General features: G+C 38.7%; 1 protein-coding gene and 1 long non-coding RNA gene across 3 annotated transcripts in view; one reads left to right on the forward strand and one right to left on the reverse strand.

Moving 5' to 3' along the window:
- Positions 1-23,643, reverse strand: part of LOC133617742 (uncharacterized) — a 122,712-nt gene that overhangs the window by 89,265 nt on the left and 9,804 nt on the right. The gene's annotated exons all lie outside the window — the stretch shown is intronic.
- The window catches only part of onecut3a (one cut homeobox 3a), a 61,706-nt gene continuing 45,516 nt past the window's right edge, over positions 7,454-23,643 (forward strand). Inside the window, exons 1-2 of one of the 2 annotated variants that reach the window (XM_061977922.1) lie at positions 7,454-7,650; positions 7,684-8,579. In XM_061977922.1, coding sequence (XP_061833906.1) covers positions 7,532-7,650; positions 7,684-8,579 — 1,015 coding nt within the window. In that variant the 5' untranslated portion in view covers positions 7,454-7,531. Of the gene's footprint in view, positions 8,580-23,643 lie in introns of both variants that reach the window. The other variant, XM_061977921.1, reaches the window with a different exon arrangement.

Below are 23,643 nucleotides of genomic sequence, written 5' to 3' on the forward strand. Positions count from 1 at the left end.
GTGCTTTAAGATAACAAAATGCTCTGCAAGGCAAAAAAAAAAAAAAAAAAAAAAAAAAAAAACATGCCTGGAATGTGAACGACAAACACTTCAAACTAACTGCACGAATGAACAAAAAACGAGTAATTTGCAGCATTCATGATATATTTGTCTTTTTTATTTAGGTTAATCTCTTTAGAATGGGGAGGACATTATTATCCATCCATCCATTTTCTACTGCTTGTCCCTTTCGGGGTCGCTGGAGCCTATCTCAGCTGCATTCGGGACAAGTCGCCACCTCATCACAGTTATTATAATTATAATATTATTATTATTATGTTAGTAAATAAAGACTGCAATTGCATCATTATTATACATATTGTGCCGATGTGCCTAATAAAGTGACTCTTGCATGCATTTTCCCGTCCACCATTTTCTATCGCTTGTCCCTTTTGGGGTGACGGTGGGTGCTGGAGCCTATCTGAGCTGCATTCGGGCGGAAGGCGGGGTACACCCTGGACAAGTCGCCACCTCATCACAGTTATTATTATAATTATTATTATTATATTATTATTGCACGCATGTTCTCAAACCATCCATCCATCCATTCATTCACTACCGCTTGTCCCGTTCGGGGTTACATGGGGTGCTGGAGCCTATCTCAACCTATATAAAAAAAAAAAACAACCTGTGGGCTTTAAATACAATTAGTCCACTTTTCTAAGCCAACAATATAATACTTTAAAACTGGACCAAATAATGTGATGCGCATAATCTACTTATATTTTTATTTTTTATTTTTTAAATACTAGTTAAAGTTACTTTTTTCCTTCTAAACTTCCTACTGTGAGTCTAATTTTCCCTACAGTAAAATTCCTGCTAAATTAAAGAAGTGAGCAACGAGAGACTTCCCGACATCCATCAAGCCAACACCGCGGCCAATAATCTGCAGTGGCCGGGCTGCTGCGCACAGATGACGGATTCGCCGCTCCGCGAGCCTTCGGTAATTCATTTTCGATAGCGGTGCTTGCCGGGATCGATAAAGGGACATTAACCCAAGCGGACACTGTTGTTGTCTTCATGATAACACGAGCCAAAAGTCATCACCTCCTCCCTCATTTTTTTGGGGGTGCCATTTATGTGGCCCACTCCGGTGCATCTTACAATAAACATTATTTTATTCATATTTTATGCAGTTTGCACATGGTTAGTGATGCTAACTGCTTTGGGTGTTGTTGATTTTTTTGCAGTCGAAATCTTAATGGTCCCATTATTTTTGCATATAACATCGGCATATGCGCCGCCTCATTTACAAGAGCCTACTAATAAACACACATAAACAACCATATATAGTTCATGCGTTTGGATTTTTAAGGATTCACTACATTTTAAACCTAATTATATTGACAAGTGTTGCGTCCCCTCCGGATACAAACGTGCTGAATATACCCCACTAAATTTATATATATATATATATATATATATATATATATATATATATATATATATATATATATATATATATATATATATATATATATATATATATATATATATATATATATATATACTCTCCCCTCTAAAACAGGGACATTTAGAATAGGCACCGAGCTATATCGACGCATCTCTACATGATCCATACGCACTTTGACAGTGATTGATCACTGACCAGAATGACGTCATTGCGCAAGTTTCATAGCTGGAGTTGAACACTACAGGATGTTGCACAAAATTATGGATTTCGAGTATAATTTTCTGCAAATATCAAACGACAAAAGTTAAAACAATGTAAAAAAAAAAGTGAGACTTCAGCTCAGTGAGCATCAACTAGGTTTGCCCAAAGTCTATTTGTTATTGTGCTGAGTGTCAGTAAGTAAAATGCTCCAAGTTTTAGTCACATTCTTGTTCTTTATTGTTATTTTAAGGAAAAAATATATACATATAGTAGCCTATAATAATGATAATGATGGATTGGATTTACATTGCGATTTTCCTGACACTCAGTTGTCAAACTTAGAGAAATATATTTATATATCTAATTATAGTTTAGGGTTTCTGTGGTTTATCCGTTATACAGTGCTCAATAGAGCGGAATATACATTAGGTCAGGAAAAAATACAGAGGCTATATCATCCCTACAAGCCTGTTTCTCAGGTTTCCCTGCTCATCAGGGGATTTTATATAAAAAAATAATTACCAATATTACCAATAATAATAATAATAATAATAATAATAATACAATGTTATATAAAATCCACTGACGAGCAGGGATACCTGTGAAACAGGCTTGTAGGGATGATATAGCCTCTGTATTTTTTCCTGAGCTAACCTATACATATCTAATTATGTCTCGTAAATGGAGGAGGTAGCAAATAAAATTTGGGCTGAGTAAACAAAAACTTTGGGAAAAACAGATTAACATGTGATTTGCTTTTTCTTATATTTTTGTGCTTTTTGATGACAACTAGTACAATTATGCATACTAAAATTGCATTTGAATAATGTTAGTTTATAATATGGGTTATACAATCCCATAGAAAATCATGCTCTTGCACCGTGCACTCAAAAAAAGTGTGACGATAACCATAGAACAATAAAATCGAATTTTGACATAGAAAAGGGTCTGGTTGCTCAGTGCAATATAATCAAAAATGTATATCACAAAAATGACAAATCTGAATTCTGATCAAGTGAGATTCATATGATCTGGGCACTCGTGCACACACTGCATACTCCACGCTGGCCCGAGAAAAATGTGGTCATATTGTGCACACCATACGACTTTCATTTACTTTTTTTTTAGCATAAATAAGACACTTCTTGGCAAAGAGGGAAAGTGTGATGATAACCACAGAGGAGGAAGTTATACTGTGACAAAGAGGCTCTGGCTAAATTATACGATAGAAAAAATATGTCACACCAAAATGTGCAAGTTGAAAATCTCGGCGGTACCAAATTATCAGTCATGCACCATCTATAGCAGGGGTGTCAAACGTATGGCCCGCGGGCTGAACAGGTTTTATCCGGCCCGCGGGATGAGTGTGCTAATTTTTGAATGAAAGAAACTGCTGTTCTTAATGTGTCCACTAGATGTCGCAATAGCAATTATTTGTATCTTTGTAGATGATGCTACATATATAAAAAAAAAAAACCACATCATGTTAATGCACCAGTCAAGGAAAATGAGCAAACTACATAAAAAAAATACTGTAATATCATTTTGATCTTATTTTTGTATCTTGATAGATTGAAAATGAACACCAATGAGTTGACTGATGAACATTATCACATAATTTATTCAGAAAGTATACATAACGACAAATAAAGATAAAATACTATGAACCGCAACATGTAAGGGTAAACAAAACCCCCAACAACATTAGGATTTGTACAATTTCAGAATGTGCTTGTTTTATTTTTAAACAAAGAAAACAATCTGAAGTTGTCTTTATTTTTAAGTTATTGTGCCGTGATTTTACCAGTCCGGCCCGCTTGGGAGTAGATTTTTCTCCATGTGGCCCCCCATCTAAAATGAGTTTGACACCCCTAATCTATAGACAGACCAAGTGGCACCGTAGTTCTAATCGAGTGTTTGCTTTAAGCTTGTTTGTTAAAGGTAGATTTATTTTGCGTATTTTCCACTCACTATGCTTTAATTATATACTATCAGAGAACTCTCAAATTCAATATCTATACTTTTAAGCATGAATACATGATGCATCTCTTGATAAAGAAGAAAAATGTGATAATAATAGAAGAGGACATTTCATTTACTTTGCGATTCAGGAAAGTCTTGAAAGCATCAAAAAAAGCGGTCTAAATGATAAATGCACCTTCCATGGAATGCCAAATTTAACTTGTACTGCAATACAAATAAAAATAAACATAATAACTTGAGAACTGTTAGCAGCCTAAAGAATATGGGCACTCATGCACCACTCATTTAGGCCCTTAGTGTGATGATAACCTGCAGGGAATAGTACATTTAACTTAAAAAAAAAAAAAGAAAAAGAAAAAAAAGGCATGGCTGCTCAGTGCAATATAAAACATTTAAAGTTAAAATGGTCCATAAAGAATGGGCACTCGTGCACCGTCCATGCAAGGCTTTCTACTATGATGATAATCATGGAACAGTATTTTAAGTAAAACTGCGATTAAAAACATTTGTTTTAATAAAATATATGATACATGTAAACAGTTAAAACATTGAGAACTGTTAGCGGTCCGAAGGATATGGGCACTCATGCTTAGTTATGACGTTAACCATGGAACAGTGACCTTTTGTATTTTTAAAATTGGTTTTAAAAGGTCTGGCTGCTCATTGTGCAATATAAAACATTTTAGGTTAAAATATTGAAATCTGTTCGCGGTCCAAAAACAAAGGGCACTCGTGCACCGTCCCATGCAAGGCTTTCTAGTATGATGATAACCATGGAACAGTATTTTAGGTAAAACTGCGATTAAAATATTTTTTTGAAATAAAAAATATGATACATCTAAACAGTTAAAAAATGGAAAACTGTTAGCGGTCCGAAGGATATGGGCACTCGCACATTTTCCATGCAAGCCCTTAGTGTGATGATTACCATGGAACAGTAACTTTAAATTAGTATTTTTAAAATGTGTTTTAAAGGTCTGGCTGCTCATTGAGCAATACACTACATTTAAAGTTAAAATATTGAGAACTATTAGTGGTCCAAAAACAATGGGCACTCATGCACCGTCCATGCAAGGCTTTCTAGTATGACAATAACCATGGAACATCATTTTAAGTAAAACTGTGATTAAAACCATTTTTTTAAATAAAAAATATATGATACATGTAAACAGTTAAAAAAATGGAAAATTGTTAGCGGTCCGAAGGATATGGGCACTCGTGCATCTTCCATGCAAGCCCTTAGTGTGATGATAACCATGGAACACTAACTTTAAATTAGTATTTTTAAATTGTGTTTTAAAGACCTGGCTGTTCATTGAGCAATACACTACATTTCAAGTTAAAATATTGAGACCTATTAGTGGTCCAAAAACAATGGGCACTCGTGCACCGTCCATGCAAGGCTTTCTAGTATGATGATAACCATGGAACAGTATTTTAGATAAAACTGTGATTAAAATCATTTTTTTAAATAAAAAATATGATACATGTAAACAGTTAAAAATGGAAAACTGTTAGCGGTCCGAAGGATATGGGTACTCGTGCATTTTGAATGCAAGCCCTTAGTGTGATGATAACCATGGAACACTAACTTTAAATTAGTATTTTTAAAATGTGTTTTAAAAGTCTGGCTGCTCATTGAGCAATACACTACATTTAAAGTTAACATATTGAGAACTGTTAGTGGTCCAAAAACAATGGGCACTCGTGCACCGTCCATGCAAGGGTTTCTAGTATGATGATAACCATGGAACATCATTTTAAGTAAACCTGCGATCAAAACCATTTTTAAAAATAAAAAATATGCTACATGTAAACAGTTAAAACATGTAAAACTGTTAGCGATCCAAATGATAGGGGCACTCGTGTACCTTTCATTCAGGCCATTAGTGTGATGATTACCTGCAGGGAACAGTACATTTAACTTTAAAAAATGAAAAAGTTATGGCTGCTCAGTGCAATATAAAACATTTTTGTTAACATATTGAAACCTGTTAGCGGTCCGAAAACAACGGGCACTCGTGCACCGTCCATGCAAGGCTCTCTAGTATGATGATAAACATGGAACAGTATTTTAACCATTTGTTTTAATAAAATATATGATGCATTAGTTAAAACATGTAAAACTGTTAGCGATCCTAAGGATATGGGCACTCGTGTATTTTCCATCCAGGGCCTTAGTGTGATGATAACTTTAAATGTTTATTTTATTTTTATTTTTAAAAGTCTGGCTGCTCATTGAGCAATACAATACCTTTAAAGTTAAAAATATTGAGAACTGTTAGTGGTCCAAAAAAAAAAGAAAAAAAAAAGGGGCAATCGTGCATCTTCCACGCAGGCCCTAAAGGTCAAAACGTGTGCGCATTTTTTTTGCACAGCACGCTCAACTGATATATTACCATAACTCTCTCAAATTCAATATCACTTTTTAGCATGAATAAATGATGCGCCATCTTGGTGATTAAAGCCGCCCCGCGATAAATATCGACTGTTGGAAGCTCTGCGGTATTAATATTTAACCTCTCACCCCAAATGTCCGCATCACATGTGCGCCTTAACGTTATCAAAAAGTCAAGCCCTTGTTATCCTCCACAAAGTAAACATTGCACAAGGATTGCTAAAGAATGTTTTTTTTTATTTTTTTAACTAGTGTCGCCTAATGCAGTGTTTTTCAACCACTGTGCCGCGGCACACTAGTGGGAGATTGTCTGATTTCACCTATTTGGGTTAAAAATATTTTTTGCAAACCAGTAATTGTAGTCTGCAATTGCTGTGTTGATGTTGAGTGTCGGTGTTGTCTAGAGCTCGGCAGAGTACTCGTGTAATACTCTTCCATATCAGTAGGTGGCAGCCGGTAGCTAGTTGCTTTATAGTTGTCGGAAACAGCGGGAGGCAGCGTGCAGGTAACATTGTGTCTAATGCTTAAACCAAAAGGTGAGTGCCCCTGAGAAAAGGCATTGAAGCTTAGGGAAGGCTATGCAGAACGAAACTAAAACTGAACTGTCTACAAAGTAAACAAAAACAGAATGCTGGACGACAGCAAAGACTTACTGTGGAGCAAAGACGGCGTCCACAGTGTATAACCGAACATGACGTGACAATTGACAATGTCCCTACAAAGAAGGATTAAAACAACTGAACTATTCTTGATTGCTAAAACAAATATATAAATATCGCTCAAAGGAAGACATTAAACTGCTACAGGAAAATACAGAAAAAAGAGAAAAAGCCACCAAAATAGGAGCGCAAGACAAGAAGTAAAACACTACACACAGGAAAACACCAGAAAACTCCAAATAAGTCAGGGTGTGATGTGACAGTACACCTACTTTGAGACAAGAGCTATACTGATGCATGCTTGGCTATGCTTTAAAGTCAGCAACTTTTTACTGTCAACTGAGTTTTAGTTTTTTAATGATTTCTGCTGGTGGTGTGCCTCCGGATTTTTTCAACGCAAAAAAATGTGCCTTGGCTCAAAAAAGGTTGAAAAACACTGCCCTAATGCAATCTTCGGGCAGGAATTTGAGGTGCACGAGTGACGTCACGTTGACCCCCCCCTTATTGGACAAGAGCGCACAAGCTGGAGGATACTCCACCCGGGCCGCATGCACATGCGCACAACTACACACACACACACTCCCACGCACGCAGACCGAGTGGGGGGAGAGAAAGGAGAGAGCCGTGGAAGGTGCGTGGAGGAGAGAAAGAAAGGAAGCCATCGCAGAGAGCGGCGCCACAAGGAGAGGACCATGCTGGATTGACTGCGCACAAGCACCCCGCACAATCAATGGCTCGCCTTTGAAATCGTTCACAATTTATCGGAAAGCAGGACGACGAGAGAGAGAGCCAAAAAGAGTGGGGCGGAATTAAAGATCCCCCCCCCACCCCCGAAACATGGAGCTCACCATGGAGAACATCGGCAACCTGCACGGCGTGTCCCACTCCCACCAAAGCGGCGACTTAATGAACTCCCCGCACGCGCGGCAGTCGTCCGCCTCCCACCGGAACCTGGTGTCGTCCCACGGCCGCTCGGCCATGGTGTCCAGCATGGCCTCCATCCTGGAGGGGGCCGGCGACTACCGCGCGGACCACGCGCTCTCCGGGCCGCTGCACCCGGCCATGACCATGTCGTGCGACTCGGGCATGAGCCTGAGCAGCACCTACACCACCCTGACGCCGCTGCAGCACCTGCCGCCCATCTCCACCGTGTCGGACAAGTTCCACCACCCGCACGCGCACGCGCACCACCACCACCACCACCCGGCGCACCAGCGGCTGTCGGCGGGCAACGTGAGCGGGAGCTTCACGCTCATGCGCGACGACCGCAGCCTGGCGTCCATGAGCAACCTCTACGGCCACTACCCGAAGGACATGTCCGGCATGGGCCAGCCGCTGTCCCCGCTCTCCAACGGCCTCGGGCCCTTGCACAGCTCCCAGCAGTCCCTCGGCGCCTACGGCCCCGGAGCGCACCTCTCCAACGACAAGATGCTCTCCGCCGGGGGGTTCGACTCCCACGCCATGCTGTCCCGGGGCGAGGAGCACCTGGCGCGGGGGCTCGGCGGCCACGGAGCCGGGCTCATGTCGTCCCTGAACGGCATGCACCACCACAGCCACCCGCACTCTCAGGCAAACGGCTCCATGCTGTCAGACCGGGACCGGCAGACGGTGGTCGGGGGCGTCCAGGGCGGGGGCTCCGGCCAGGTGGAGGAGATCAACACCAAGGAGGTGGCGCAGCGAATAACCGCCGAGCTGAAGCGCTACAGCATCCCGCAGGCCATCTTCGCCCAGAGGATCTTGTGCCGCTCCCAGGGGACTCTCTCCGACCTGCTGCGGAACCCTAAACCGTGGAGTAAACTCAAGTCCGGCCGGGAGACCTTCCGGCGGATGTGGAAGTGGCTCCAGGAGCCGGAGTTCCAGCGGATGTCGGCGCTCCGGCTTGCAGGTGAGTGACGATCGAGGCAGCGCACGATCAATTCCGAGTCAATGTGGCGAGACCTGTCAATGACGGGCTCCAAACGGACATTACTGCAAGTTATAAGTCGATTAAATCGAGTAAAACTTGGTTCGGGGGGGTGTTAAATGTAGGCCTGGGGTTGACTCTTGTTTGATTGATGCATGTAAACAGATATATATATATATATATATATATATATATATATATATATATATATATATATATATATATATATATATATATATATATATATATATATATATATATATGCACCCAAAACAATCAAATCCTGGCCTATAGTAAAGATGAGTTGGGGGTGGTGGGGATGTGGGGCTGTCTCTGACCCCCCCCCCCCTCCTATGGATCAATACTTCCAGGTCCAGGCGTCCCCTTTCAGAGTGGCGCTCTGATAAATGATCGATTCGGATCCAGATGTCGGCATATTTTGCTAGAACAAAAAAGCATGGTGCATTTTTTTTATTTTTTTTATTATTTTGCAGGAAAATCATCAACACCCTGCCACTGAAAATAGTCTAGCTTGCAGGTTTAAAGCGCACGCATCCTCTCTCATCGACGCCCTGTTGTTGTTAAACGGCCGTTAGACGTCAATCAGCCGCCTCCCCCCCCCTTTTTTTTTTTTTTTTTTTTTGCTCGTCGTTATTCAAAGCCAACACTTCAATTAAGGCAGATAGTGTGGCATATTTTAGTCCCAGTCGATGCCTTATTGAAAAGCACTTAATTGGCATGTAAATTGTTCCTCTGCTGCGTTTTAGCTCGGGTTCTGGTAAATAAAGATTTAAACACCTGCACCCCCCACCACCCCCCTCCCCAGCCCACCCTTCCCTTACAATTGTCTCTTTAAGTGCCACCGCTGTTAAAGCTAATTGGGCTGTGGGGTTTTATATCTTCCACACACTGTGCGTCGGGATAAAACCCGCCGATATCCGTCGAGAGTGAAAGACAAGGTGTGCTTAAAATCCATTCAAGCTGCAGAAAAGAGCATAAATATGGTTTGATTTCAATTATTTCTACAACCTGTAGCCAAAATGGCGCTCAAATGGCACACAATGACAAATGGCTTGTATATGTAAATGTGCGGGGCAATTATTTTACTGATTGCATTTACAAAATCACCATTATGGCGGGTTGCATGCGTGGGCGAGTGTGTGTGTGTGCGTGTGTGTGTGTGTGTGTGTGTGAGTGAGGAGTGGGGGGTGTTCTATATCCTGAAAGTGAGGCTCGCTGGGCCACATCAATCAATAACTTCAAATTACTATTCCAAATTCATCACAGCCACACAAATCAATGTAGCCGCCCTGCTTAGCTAATGTGAAAATGCCACTGTCTGTATATGCACACACACACACACACACACACACACACACACACACACACACACACACACACACACACACACACACACACACACACACACACACATGCACTCAGTGTGTGTGTGTGTGTGTTGAGATGGCCCGTTTTCAGGGGGACTGTGCATGCCCTTCACGCCTAATGGAGCAAACACCCAGAGGGTCCGATGTGGTCCTCACGCGTGCACACCCTATACCGATTGTTTAAAAAAAATAATACCTGTTTTTATTTGAAATCCTTATTTTTAATGTCAACTTATAGCGTAAGTGCTAGCAAGAGGCGGCAGCGTTGGGAAGATGCAACGCTGTAAACAATTCGTCTTTTGCATCTGTGTTGAATTCCACACTCCATCTCAATGTATTTGGTGGGATCGATACAGGCCTGATCGATAAGGATAGCCAGTGCATCTATCAATTATCCCGCCTCAGCACTCTCTGCCATTGGTCTCTCCCCTGCAGGAGAATGAGGAGGGGGGGTGTATAGTGAAAAAAAAAAAAAAAGGTGGGGGCGATGTAGTATAAGACAGCTGTTATTAAAAAAATGCAATCACAACCTTTTCCTGTCTTAGTTGCTATTAGATTGTGTTTATTCCACAACTGGCGTCAGTCCAAATGTGCCATTTTATAGTCATGGGTAGCCTATTGCTTGTATCTTTATTGAATTTTTTTAGAAAATATAATCAAAAATCTCATATAAATTTGAATATTCATTCTTAAACTGTGCTACAAGAACCACCGGTGGTGCACATTGGCCCAACAAAGTGGGCAAGATTTTATTTTATTTTTTAAATAGATATATATGCACGGCAAAATAACACTTATAGACCGTAAATATGCACCAGGATTTCACATCATTTAACAGTATTTATTCACAGTAAAATACTGTAATCAACATGTAATGTAACATCATAACATTACATTTCACAACTGCTATTTCACAATAAAACACCGTACATGTTATTGTGATAGTAATATAAATATTAGCCAGCAACTTGTTGTGAATTTACAGTGAAAATGTATACAGCGTAAATATGCACTGAAAATGAGTTCAATCAAAACTGATGAAAGTTACATGCGAGTACAAGCAACAATGTTCAAACCTTAACTGAGACGAGTAAGCAGAGTTGGCAATTTGGTGCAGAACCATAGTAGTCTATTATAAATTGTGGTTTAATCTCTACTTCATTACATTTTCCATTCCGTAAACCTTGAGCGCCAAAAAAGGCGAATTTCTGTCTCACAGTATCCTGGCAATCAAGGTCCTTTTTCCTTTGACCGAAAAGTGCAGTTGATTCATTAGCATACGAATGGCTGAGGCACGTTCCGGGGTTCTTAGGTCAGGGCGCACCGGACAAAAAGACAAGAGAGGGGATGGGGGGCCTTTTTTTTGTCGGACTGGGCGGCTCTATTACAATGAAAAGTACTGCATTTGTGGACTAGGCCTTAATCCGAGTGACCCTGGGTTGTTGTTCCAGTTTAATAATGATGAAAGGATATGTGAAACATTTTACAGTTGTGATCTCTCGTCCTTGAATTGGTTTGAATTCATGTGGAGATTTTAAGTGGACTTCAGGCTTCAGAGTTTTATTTATATTGTTAGTCCACTAGATGGTGCTACTTTTCCCATTCAAAGCATGCAGCGACATTTTTTCTCTTTTACGTTTTTTTTTGCACTGGCTTGTGAAATGGTTAGCATGTCTCTCTATTGATGTTTGGAATGGTGTAGAAAACGTGTAATAGTGGTACCTCAACTTAAGAGTGTTTTGAGATAAAAGCTGTATTGTTGCTGACTGTTACGCTTTATTAGTTGCAAGCAAAATTTGAGTTACAAAAATTAGTTGGCGCAGCAAATGCCACAACGAACACGACCAAAACATTTGCTGTATAGTAATAACTTATAGCGAGAGATCGTCAAAACGTTGTTTTGCAACCAAAATGATAGAAAGTATGAGAAGGATAGTACTAAGAAGAAGAAGTGAATGATGAAAAAAATAAATAATCAAAAATCACGACAGAGCGCGTCGCCAACTTCGATTCGAGCGTATCACTACTAGTCTCCTCCATGCTGAAGCAGAATGAGTCTAATGCCTACCAAGATTGTTAAAAAAATATTGTGCACGTGTTTATGAAAATATGGAAAAGCTGCTGTTGGTGTGTTTGATGGAGAAGCAGCTAGGACTAATATAACTTCAAAATATTACTGTTTTTTGGACATGTACCTCAGGACTGGCTGAAGAAAGATAAACACTTAATGAATATCCTACTGGTGGCTTGTAAAAAGACCATTACTAGGAAATGGATATCCCAGGAGAGCCCAACTTTGAAGCAATGGATGGAAACAACAATGGACATATATAAAACGGAGAAGATAACTGCCTTCATTAATTATAAATTGGAGAAATTTACTTCATACTGGGAAAATTGGGCCAACTATGTGACACCCCATAAACCTGTCTTTAATTTTTCGAATTAGTGATTGTACTGCAAAAAATAAAAAATAAAAAGGGATTTACTCCCTATATGTGTGTGTGTATATATATATATATATATATATATATATATATATATATATATATATATATATATATATATATATATATTATTTTATTTCTGATTATTATTATATTAATGTATTATTATTATTTATTTTCTTTTTGTTTGTTTATTTAATCGATGTATTTGTAGATATTACTTTTTTTTTTGTTGTTTCTTTTTTTGGGTGGGATACAAACAAAAATATTTTGACATTTAGGGCAGACAATTGATATATGATTTATGTGAATATAATGGATAGGAATGTCTGATGCTGGATGTCAATGAAAAAAATAAATAAAAATAAAATAAATACTGTAGCTGTTAGTAGTACATTCTATTGCATTGTTTAGGTTTTTTTCTAACAATATTTCGAACTAAAATGTTGTTTCCCTTTTTAAAAGGCATATTATATGTTAAAACTGCACAGGAGTGGGAAAATCACCAAATACCTTCATTACAATTAATTTCAATGAGAAACGTTAATTTGAGATACCAATGTTTTGAGTTGAAGCTCTGTCACAGAACCAATCATCTCCCTGCTTGGCACTCAGCATCAAGGGTTGGAATTGGGGGTTAAATCACCAAAAATGATTCCCGGGCGCGGCCACCGCTGCTGCTCACTGCTCCCCTCACCTCCCAGGGCGGGTGAACAAGGGGATGGGTCGAATGCAGAGGTTCATTTCACCACACCTAGTGTGTGTGTGACCATCAGTGGTACTTTTACTTTTAAATGGAAGTACTACTTCCATACTGTATGTGTTTGTGACATGGGTTTTTACTCTTGCTTAGTTTTTTTTAGATACGGAAACACATGTGGCGTTATGTAAACAAACTGGCGTGTTAAAACCTCCAAGTGTTTTCAAACGGTGAGTGATCTATCAAAAGGTTACAGTCTAGTAACTTGATTTTACAGCCCATTAGAAAGCATTTAAAAGGTTGGCGTCGGCGGTGCTGTCCATGGTGCTGACCTAGCCCTCCACTCCTCAGTCAGTTTGAGGACAGTTCAAGGTGGTGACCCCCTCCCCCGGCCCCAACCCACCGCCCCCTCAACACATGGTTAATCACATTCTTGTATATAGGCCCTAAACACAATTATTTCATCCCACAAGCTTCCAGCCACATGGATCAATAGCACAATGCACAATGGCGTCGATCACACGCATCTGCACCCCAAACGGGATGACAAAATAAACAAATCAGCACTTCTTCTTTTGGGCTGTTTAAGGTTCTAATTGGATATAAGGCATTAATGTGTGATTGATGCCGGATAATGTTGAAGAAGAGAAAAAAAAACCCATGTAAGCTCGCGAGATGATCAATAGCTCGCCTTAATAATTGATGTGGCGGTACTATGGGGAGGGCGGGTGAAGCATGGGAGTAAACAGTGCAGCTGCGGTTTGGGAGCCTGGTTGTTCGTTAAGCACACAGCAGTCAACGTGTGATGTAAGGAGAGCGAGACACGCGTGTACACTCTTTAAAACCCCTCTAGTGGGAGAGTGGCGGCGCTCGTTTTCACCGCAGGTCATTTCATCCACCCACCCCGAACCCCTTAGGCTATTTCGGATTGCCAAGGTGTTGCGGATCATGTATGACACATGACATGACATCGACCTCACCTCAAAAGAAATCGGGGAAGGGTCTTTAAATGCAGCATAAGTCAACTTCAAAAATATATTAGAAAATGAACCATTCAGTGTAGTGGTCTGAAAATGTAAAAATATGTAAGCCCTTTTTATTTAGAAATTTTTTGTTTTATTAAAGCTTGTAAATATTTCATAAAACTGTTTATTGCGACCTAATCGTATATTAGTGCTGTCGTTTTTCAATTTTTGTATTCATTTATTTCAGGCAATGACATAAAAACAGTACAAGGTAGACAATAATATATATAATAATACATATTAATATAATGCAAAAGGTAATCTACAATATGTAAGCATGATGATCCAGTTTTGCCTGACAGAGTGGGAAGAAGATAATTTATTTAATCCCACCCCCACTTCTCAATTCAGTGATTAATACATTGAGTTTCACTGTTACTTTGTTCAAGGCTTATAATACAAATGTAGTATCATGGTGGCATTACCACAGGCAACAATAATTATTACACTGTAACAATAAATTGTATCAACAATGTAGGAAGAATGAACATACCAACAACGGTAATAGAGAAAATACCAACAATGGTAATCAATGGCTGTCAAATGATTAATAATAACATTACAATTAATAGGGATGGGACGATTTGATTCAGAATACATTCTCGATTCAACAAAAAAGTTCAATTAGAATAATACATAATGTTGGATATAGTGAACATACAAACCCTTTATTTATTGAATCACAAATATTGAAATTCAACGATTTGGTGCATTTGCAAACAGCTAAAATTATGTCCAAAGCAGACTATAATCATGCTACCCAAGGATGTACAACAATTCTTCTCAACAAAAGAGGAGAAATATAACCTTAGAGGTAAATCTAATTTTAAAAATGTGTATGGTCGTACAACACTTAAAACCTTTAGCATATGTGGAATTAAATTATGGAATGGATTACGCAAAGAAATCAAAGAAAGCACCAATATGATTCAGTTTAAGAGACTGTTCAAACTACAAGTGTTCACAAAGTACACAGAACAAGAGTCATGATGAACATCTTCAACCCTTTTTTTTTTTCTTCTTTTTTTTTATCGAGACAAAGATTATGTATTTAATATTTGCTTGCTTACTACGGTATATTATTTATTTGTTCACTGTTCTGTTACAGCGAGCAAGGAAATTGGATAAAATTGCTATGGTATGAAAAGGGGTAGGATTAAATAAGCTCAGCATCTTCCTACTCCTCTTCGGACGTGCTGTATTGAAACAACTGGAAATGTGTGATGCATTACATTGTATCGTATGCATGTTCCAAATAAATTGAAACCGAACTGAAAACTGAAACTGAACTGAACGCTATTCTTGATTAAAACTGATTCTCGCAATATAGTATTCATATAAATTACTACATTTGACAGCCTTATAAATATCATGCTCATTTTGAGTACTTCACACTGGTGAAATTTAATAAACGTATGCTGATACTTTGACCAAAGTCTTATAAAAACCTTAAAAAGGAAAATCATATACACTTTCAGGCCTGCAGCCACCGCTGCTGCTCACTGCTCCCCTCACCTCCCAGGGGGTGATCAAGGGTGATGGGTCAAATGCAGAGAATAATTTCACCACACCTTGTGTGTGTGACAATTATTGGTACTTTAACTTTAAAGTAGACTGGATTGGCAGGCAAATGGTTAAGAATCTAAAAATGGCCCTCTGTCATTCTTTCCCATGTGAAACTGCATTATATGTATTGTTGTCATAACATAATTGCACAGAATACAGCATGTTGACTCTGACCAATTTAGGTCCTGACCCTTAGGTTTAGGAAAGAATAAACACAATATAAACATTTACCTTGGAGCCCTACCAGTCAATTTATGACTCTCACGGTAGAAACCACAACAGCCTTTCCTAAACTTACGGTATAGAGAACCAAAATTGGTCCCAACGGGACACTTTTTATCGGGTCTCTGAATGTCGAAGTAGACTTTGGCCTGTAAATTCCAATAAAACGGCATCGAAACGGCTCACCGAGTGATACTACGACTTAACTAGCGACTCAAGGCTCATCGGTCAGTGCCACACTTGTCATTGCAATGCAACATGGCGATAACAACCATGGCTCGTACAAAACATAGGTCTGGAGGTGAAAAAGTATCTACAATCCTGATCTACTGTATTGAAACTCCAAAAAAAAACCCTGCATTTCCAATTCCTTTAAGATATGTTCCTAACTCCTCTGCTCTAAGAATCAAGAATTAAGCAGTAACTTTTGAGGGTACACCCCTTAAGTGGACACCTTTGTGCTTTAGTCGGCTTTAATCGTACACTAGTACGTTCAACTCTCAGCCTGGGGGCCAAATCAGGGAAAGACACCATTCAGTTCAAAACTTAGGAGGACATTTTTGCAGCAAATTCCTAAAAACAGTAATGTGCTTCTGTTGTATAGAGGAACTTGGACCACTATAAACACATTGGCCGATCCTTGCATTGACATGTTAACCTTGCTAGCAAACATAGAACACTGGGGTCCAAACTTGTGATTAACATAACTGAGGCATTCCTCAAAGAACCCCTTTAAGTCCTCTCCTTTTTATCAGTTCCATTTTTTCATAATTTGATTTAAGTAACTAAGGTTTTGCTGTAGCTTGTTTACTTCAGATACGCTCAGATACTTCTTTAGTTATACTAATGGTGTCTAATGGTGTTCCTCAAGGTTCCATTTTAGGTCCTCTCTTTTTCATCATTTGGGCTATTCAACTTGTGGCCCGTGAGTTAGGATAAAACAACTTGTGATCTTTGACTAGGTCCTTTAAAACAGCAGAGCGATCCTGTAACTGACAACAAATAATAGACCAAAATCAGGTGTCTACTGAGGGCTCTGGTTCTCAAAAATATACAAAATAAAACTAATAGTGAAGGGAGAAGTCAGGATTTTTGATGACTTAAAGGGGAACTGCATTTTTTTTTCATACATTTTTCCAATCGTTCATAATCATTATGAGAAACAAGTACACACAGGTCTTTTTATTTATCTTTTTTTTTTTACAATTTTAAAGATGATAAAAAAAACCCTTAAAAGACGCGGCTAATGGGAGTCACCTCTGTAGCCTTCAAAGCCCTCTAAAACAACTTCAGAACCCTCCATCAACGTTTTATAAACACACTGCCAGTCCATATATAATGTAGTAACAGATACATTCATAACAATATGTTTATTTAATTTAAATATTTATCGTATTTTGATCATTTTAGTTATTTCTGGGACTGACTACTTCTGTTTACATAGCAGCGCACTTCTGACTTCTGGCAACAACTTGTGTTCCTACTTCCGCAACCAAACACGAGTGTGTGTTCTAAACATGGCAGACTTGGTAACGGACACTATTTTTGGACATATGAGGATTCACAACCTTATATGTTTGAATCTAAATATACTGCTGCTTATCGAAGCCAGCACAAAGGGAGTGTGAAAGCCATGTTGATGCTCTAAATATCGAACTTGGAGCCAAGCTATTTCGACATAAATGGAGTGCTTATCCAAAATCAACAGGACACGTCCCTGGCCAGCTGGACCAGATGAACAACTGCCCATCGAGTGAGTCACTTTAATATTGATCATGATACACGCAGCCCACCATGCGTGTTAGTACAACTACAGCACATACGCGGTCTGGCTAGCTCGGCTTTGTACAAACAAAACATGAAACATGGGCTAATACTTTATAGATACTGTAAAGTGATTGTTTATATTTTTCAGTCAGTACAAATTGGTGTCTTAATGCAGTGTTGTGCATTACAAATTCAAATGTGTTTCGTGTTGATGTAGACGCTATAGTTGGCTTGTACGGCGAATACTGTAGCACACTGTTGTGTTACTACGCTAGAAAAAGAGTTCCTCAGTGTTCGCTCTTACAATAACAATGTCACTACAGTTTGGTTATTATATGGGTTACGGAACTTACATGAAGTATTGTTGACGGTTTTTGAATGCATTTTAAAGTAATTCAGTAATACAATTGATTGTCCCCATTAGCTGCATTGCTAGCCACCTAGTACGAGACGATTTTTATATGTTAAAATGCGAAAAAAAAACAAAAAACTTCTCTCATAATGATTGTGAACAATAGGCCAAATAAAAAAAAAGTGCAGTTCCCCTTTAAGCGGTCCTTCGGATTGAACATCTAAATCTTTAGTGCAAACAACCATATTTGGTAACCAAAACTTGAGTAAAAATGAGTGCTACGCAATATGTGCATCCGACAATGCTCGCTTTCGTTTGTGACATGAACGGGGTTCCACTGTGGAGCGTCCAAGTCATGGACGTAGATTGGTTGTTAAGTCCGGCCAAAATCATAAGATTTTACTGACAAATTTTACTGACACATTTTCTGACATCCGGAGTTCACATAAAAATTTGGACTGTCAAAAATAAAGGGTTAACTCATATGATTAATCACACAAAAAATAATCGCATATACACAGTTTAATCACACAATTTATTTTGACCGCACGTGCTCCTTTACCTTAACGGCGGCTCATTACCTAAAATGCGACCCTGGTAAATGTCACTCTAAAATACACCATGACTGGACTTTAGATAAAAAATCCTGTATGACATTCTGCAATTGCTTTTTTTGTGTGTCCAAAATGTGTTTTTTTAATTTAATTTAAATTATGCAAGTGACCTGTGATAAATCATGATTACCGTATTTTTCGGAGTATAAGTCGCACCGGAGTATAAGTCGTACCTGCCGAAAATGCATAATAAAGAAGGGAAAAAACATATAAGTCGCACTGGAGCCTGGCCAAACTATGAAAAAAACTGCGATTTATAATCCGAAAAAGACGGTAATGAAAATTAAAAAGTGTGATTAATCTGATTAAACATTTGTATATCATTTGACGACACTAAGAAAAAAAAAATATTGTGTTATTTAGAATAGAATAGAATACAATGGACTTTATTGTCATTATATTAGCATATAACGAGATTAAGGACTCCAATTTAAGGTGCGGTAGTGGGAACAAATATGGGATAAAAATAAGTTACACAAGAAGTAATAAAGATAAAACTAAGAATTGAAATAAATAGACTACTATCCAATAAAAATAATAAGCAATCCTGTACAATATACAAAACAATATACAAAATACTGTACAATATACAGAACAAGACAAGAGTACCGGAGTGATAACAATCAGTGTTGGATGTATTGCACTCGAAGGGTAATATTGCACAGTAGGGTAGGATATTGTATAGGAGTCAATTATTTATTATTTATTATTATTATTATTTATTATACATTAGAGTTCAAGATTTGGGCTTGATGATGATTGGATAGACATGGTAAAATACCCACATGTGCGTATATAAATGTTTTAAATGCAATTTGTCCCAACTAATACTAAAACAGACGGTGCATGGCGGCCAGCACTTATGGGAGAAATGCCCTTTTTTTTTTTTTGTAATTTTGCCTATCATTCACAATCCTTATGTAAGACAAGCACACATTTGTTTTTAATGTTTTTTGACACATTAAGGATAGGCGATGATTTAATTTATTTATCTCGCAATGGGAACATTTTGCGGTTGCAATGCAGATACAAAAAAATCCATAAAAATAAGGTAAAAACACACCGAGAGGGAAACATCCAAGAACAAAAAAAAGACATAAAATGCATTAAAAAGAGCAAAGAGCTGATGCAACCAGCTGCCATTTCAGCGTTGCCAGTTCTACATACAAATATAAAAGTAAAGCACACAGGGAAAAATCGATATGGTTATGGAAGGCACACAGCTGCGGAAAAACGATTATTATGACCATTTATACTATTCTTGCTAAATTTTTCGTTTTAAATTTCCACTCTTACCTAAATTTTGCTTTGCACTTTACGTAGACCTATAATGAAAAAGAAGGATATACTGCAAATTGGTGGGATTAGGAAAGTAGTCATACGTGCGTGGGATTGATTGTTGATCGAAGTAATTGGGTCAAAATGGAGTGCAATATTTGGCTGCAACCACCAGAGGTGCTGTTGGGTCAATTTTGTATTGATGGGTCAAATCGTACTGAAGCGTCAATGCCTTATGAAACACAAGGAGTGATACCCTGTCCCTCCATGCCTTGATGTGTGTGTCTCTTTAAGAAGAAAAAAACATTTGACCATCCAGCTTTGAAGTGCCAAACTGTGTGTTACTATTTGGCAAAATGACAAGAGTTGTTTCATTTTCCTTTCTGTGCAGCTATTTACAAAACAAAATACATAATAATATTATCTACGTTAGGTCAGGAAAAAACAGAGGTTATTTCATCCCTACAAGCCTGTTTCGCTCTTCAGGGGATTTTCTCCTGAAGAGCAGAAAAACCTGCAAAACAGGCTTGTAGGGATGAAATAGCCACTGTGTTTTTTCCTGACCTAACGTATATTTCCGCTCTACCTCGATAAACCACAGAAACCTCGACTATAATAATAATATCTATATAGATGTGAAGCTGTCATTTTATTTTAAATATGACATTGTGATGAATGAATATGTGTGTACACTCATCCCTCGTTTATCGACGTTAATTGGTAAACAAATTTCCGCAAATTGGAATATTTTGTTATAAATGAAATATTTTCATCCAGCTAAAGCAGTGGTTTTCAAACTTTTATTGCTAACCTCCGAAAACACTCGGCTATCCAAGTATAATTAAAAAAAACATTAAAATATAGTAGCATAGTAGGCCTAAGTATTCAATAAAAACAAGTCCGACGTTTGAACAAGTATATTTAATATTTGCGGCAACTGTAACATTACACAGAGTTTTAACAGTAACACTGTGTTTAGTATAGGAAAATACAACACTGTACTTCAATTAAGTGATTCTTTGGTGTACCACTACAGCCCGACCGAGCTTGAGTATTAAAAATCTGCTTAAAAAAAAAAATCTGCGATGTGGTGATCCAGCGAGGTATGACTGTGTTCCCTTTTGACTTAATGTTGTATCAAAGTGTTTTGGAAATTTTAGATATGCGGAAAAATTACATTTTTTTTTGGTAAAATTGACAGCAAATTGCTGGCTAATCATTACAATACTTTCACAGTAACATTTATAGTATCTTACTGTGAAATAATAACAGGGTTTCTTAATCGCATCATAATCATTTGTTCAGTAAAGTTTGATTATAGTATTATACTGGGAAAAAAATATTGTTAAATTGTGTAAAATCATAGTACATTTTGCAAATACAAATAATTGTATTTAGAGATCAAACATAGTAATTTTTTTTAATCCACCAGATGGCGGATGACCATTACGAAACACCAACACGATATCAGTGCAGTGTTGATACAGCGAGTGAGTGTGCCATACACTCACTGACACACCGCTGCAGTTTAATATTGACTATAATGAAAACAAATATCAGGGCAATGCAAATGTGTTAACAAAAGAACAAATGTTGAGAAAAGTGGACATTTTTCTCACAGTCAATCAAGGAAATACAGTATAGTTCAGTGGCCTAGTGGTTAGGTAGGTTGTGAGTTCAAACCCCGGCCGAGACATACCAAAGACTATAAAAACGGGACCCATTACCTCCCTGCTTGGCACTCAGCATCAAAGGTTGGAATTGGGGGTTAAATCACCAAAAATGATTCCCGGGCGCGGCCACCGCTGCTGCTCACTGCTCCCCTCACCTCCCAGGGGGTGATCAAGGGTGATGGGTCAAATGCAGAGAATAATTTCGCCACATTTAGTGTGTGTGTGACAATCATTGATACTTTAATACCACATTTTGACTATGAATATAACAATCGTATATTTTAAAAAGGTCAACGTTTTTATAGTATTTCTTTTAAATACAAAAGGGAGCTGATTTGGGGTGTTTCCAACTATAGATGCTATATTGACATGCAAAATTACACCCGTGCATGCTTGCGTGGGTTCCTCGTCGTTTCGCGGCGTGGATGCGAGCCTCTGAGTGGGTCTGCAGCCACATTGTTAGTTATCAGGGCCGATGTGGCCAGCCCTGAATATTGATCGATTTCCATTCCCCGACCTCTGCTTTCCATCCCTGCGGAGCCGAGCCACGCATCGCACCCCCCCCCCCCCCTCCCCCACTCTTCACTCCCACGTCCACCGCCATTTGTGTCATTATAAACTCCACCGCCATTCACGCATGCATACACCACGGAAAAAAACAACAACACACGAGCAACTTCTTCGTTACGCATCTCCCACGCTGCGTGTACATGGGTCGCGCGTATAATTCAAAACTAATGTGAATGTAATAGAAGTCAAATTGGTGGGCAGAGTCTTGCGCGCACACGCGGATCAAAGGTGGAGGCGCGCATGTCGCGCAATTATAAATGCAAGGCGGGAGGTCTGGACTCTGTACAGTCTCCCATACCGTCTCTTTTATTCCACGTGATCAATTCCTACGCCGGGCCGTCGCCCCCCTCGCCGAAGCGGATCGATAGGAGAGAATGACCTTTAAATCAAATTGCTGCCGGAGTCGACTGAATGTACGCGGATAGCATCAAAGGGTTAATGCAAGCCTGCCTGCCTCTGTGCAAAAAAAAAAAAACAACCAAACAAAAAAAAAAAAAACACGCACACACACACACTTTCTCATCCCATGCAGGCAAATATACACAAAGGAGGCAAGATAACAATAATTCAATCTGGGTTTGTGTGAGGAGAAAAAAAACAAAACAATCACGACCTTTGACCCGGCATAGACCAAGGAGGATGCATCAAATTCAGTCAATTAAATTAAGGATAATTGCAATATTGTTTTTTTTTTAGATGGTAAACACGCCGAATTGTTTACTTATATTTGTATAAACTTATCATGGCGTGTAAAAACATATATGTGCCGTTTGCTTTCAAATTGAGTGGTAGTAAGAGAAAAAACGCATAGAAAGATAGCCAGATTTGGTGAATAATTAAAAATATATATATGAGAGCTCGGCAATTAAGAGGGAAATTCTGATGTTTTTTTAATGCCGAATTGTTCATTTGGCTCAAAGGTTTGAATGCAACGTGAGAAAATTATGTATTTTTAAAGAAAGCGAGTAGTTTTGCAAATGCAAGCGAAAAAACGCATAGATATTTAACCAGGTTTGGCGTTAATTTACGCACGTTACAATGAATAATTGAAAAATAAAAACATCCACATTGTTTAAGTACACCTCAGTATTACAGCAACATATTGAACGTTTTTTATCATTGTAAAAGGCTGATTTTAGTGGGGTGCGTTATCTTTTAAAACTGTATTAAAACTCCCGTGTGTGTGGGTGTGTGTGTGTGTGTGTGTTGACTGCTTATCTGGCACACCGACAGGCCATCGGTTATTAAAAGGGCCGATAATGGCTTGCTTAATAGAAGACGAGGATCCAATCCAATTGAGCAGTGCCAGGTTTCTAAAAGGCAATTTAATCTGGTGTTACGTGTGGAAATCTATGAACAAAGATCCACTTGGAGAGGTTTTCCTCTTGTTTTTAACCTTTTTTTTTTTTTTTTTTACCAATTAGACTTAGAATTAAAAAACAAG

Source organism: Nerophis lumbriciformis, linkage group LG18, assembly GCF_033978685.3.
Source record: "Nerophis lumbriciformis linkage group LG18, RoL_Nlum_v2.1, whole genome shotgun sequence".
NCBI classification, from domain to species: Eukaryota; Metazoa; Chordata; class Actinopteri; order Syngnathiformes; family Syngnathidae; genus Nerophis; species Nerophis lumbriciformis.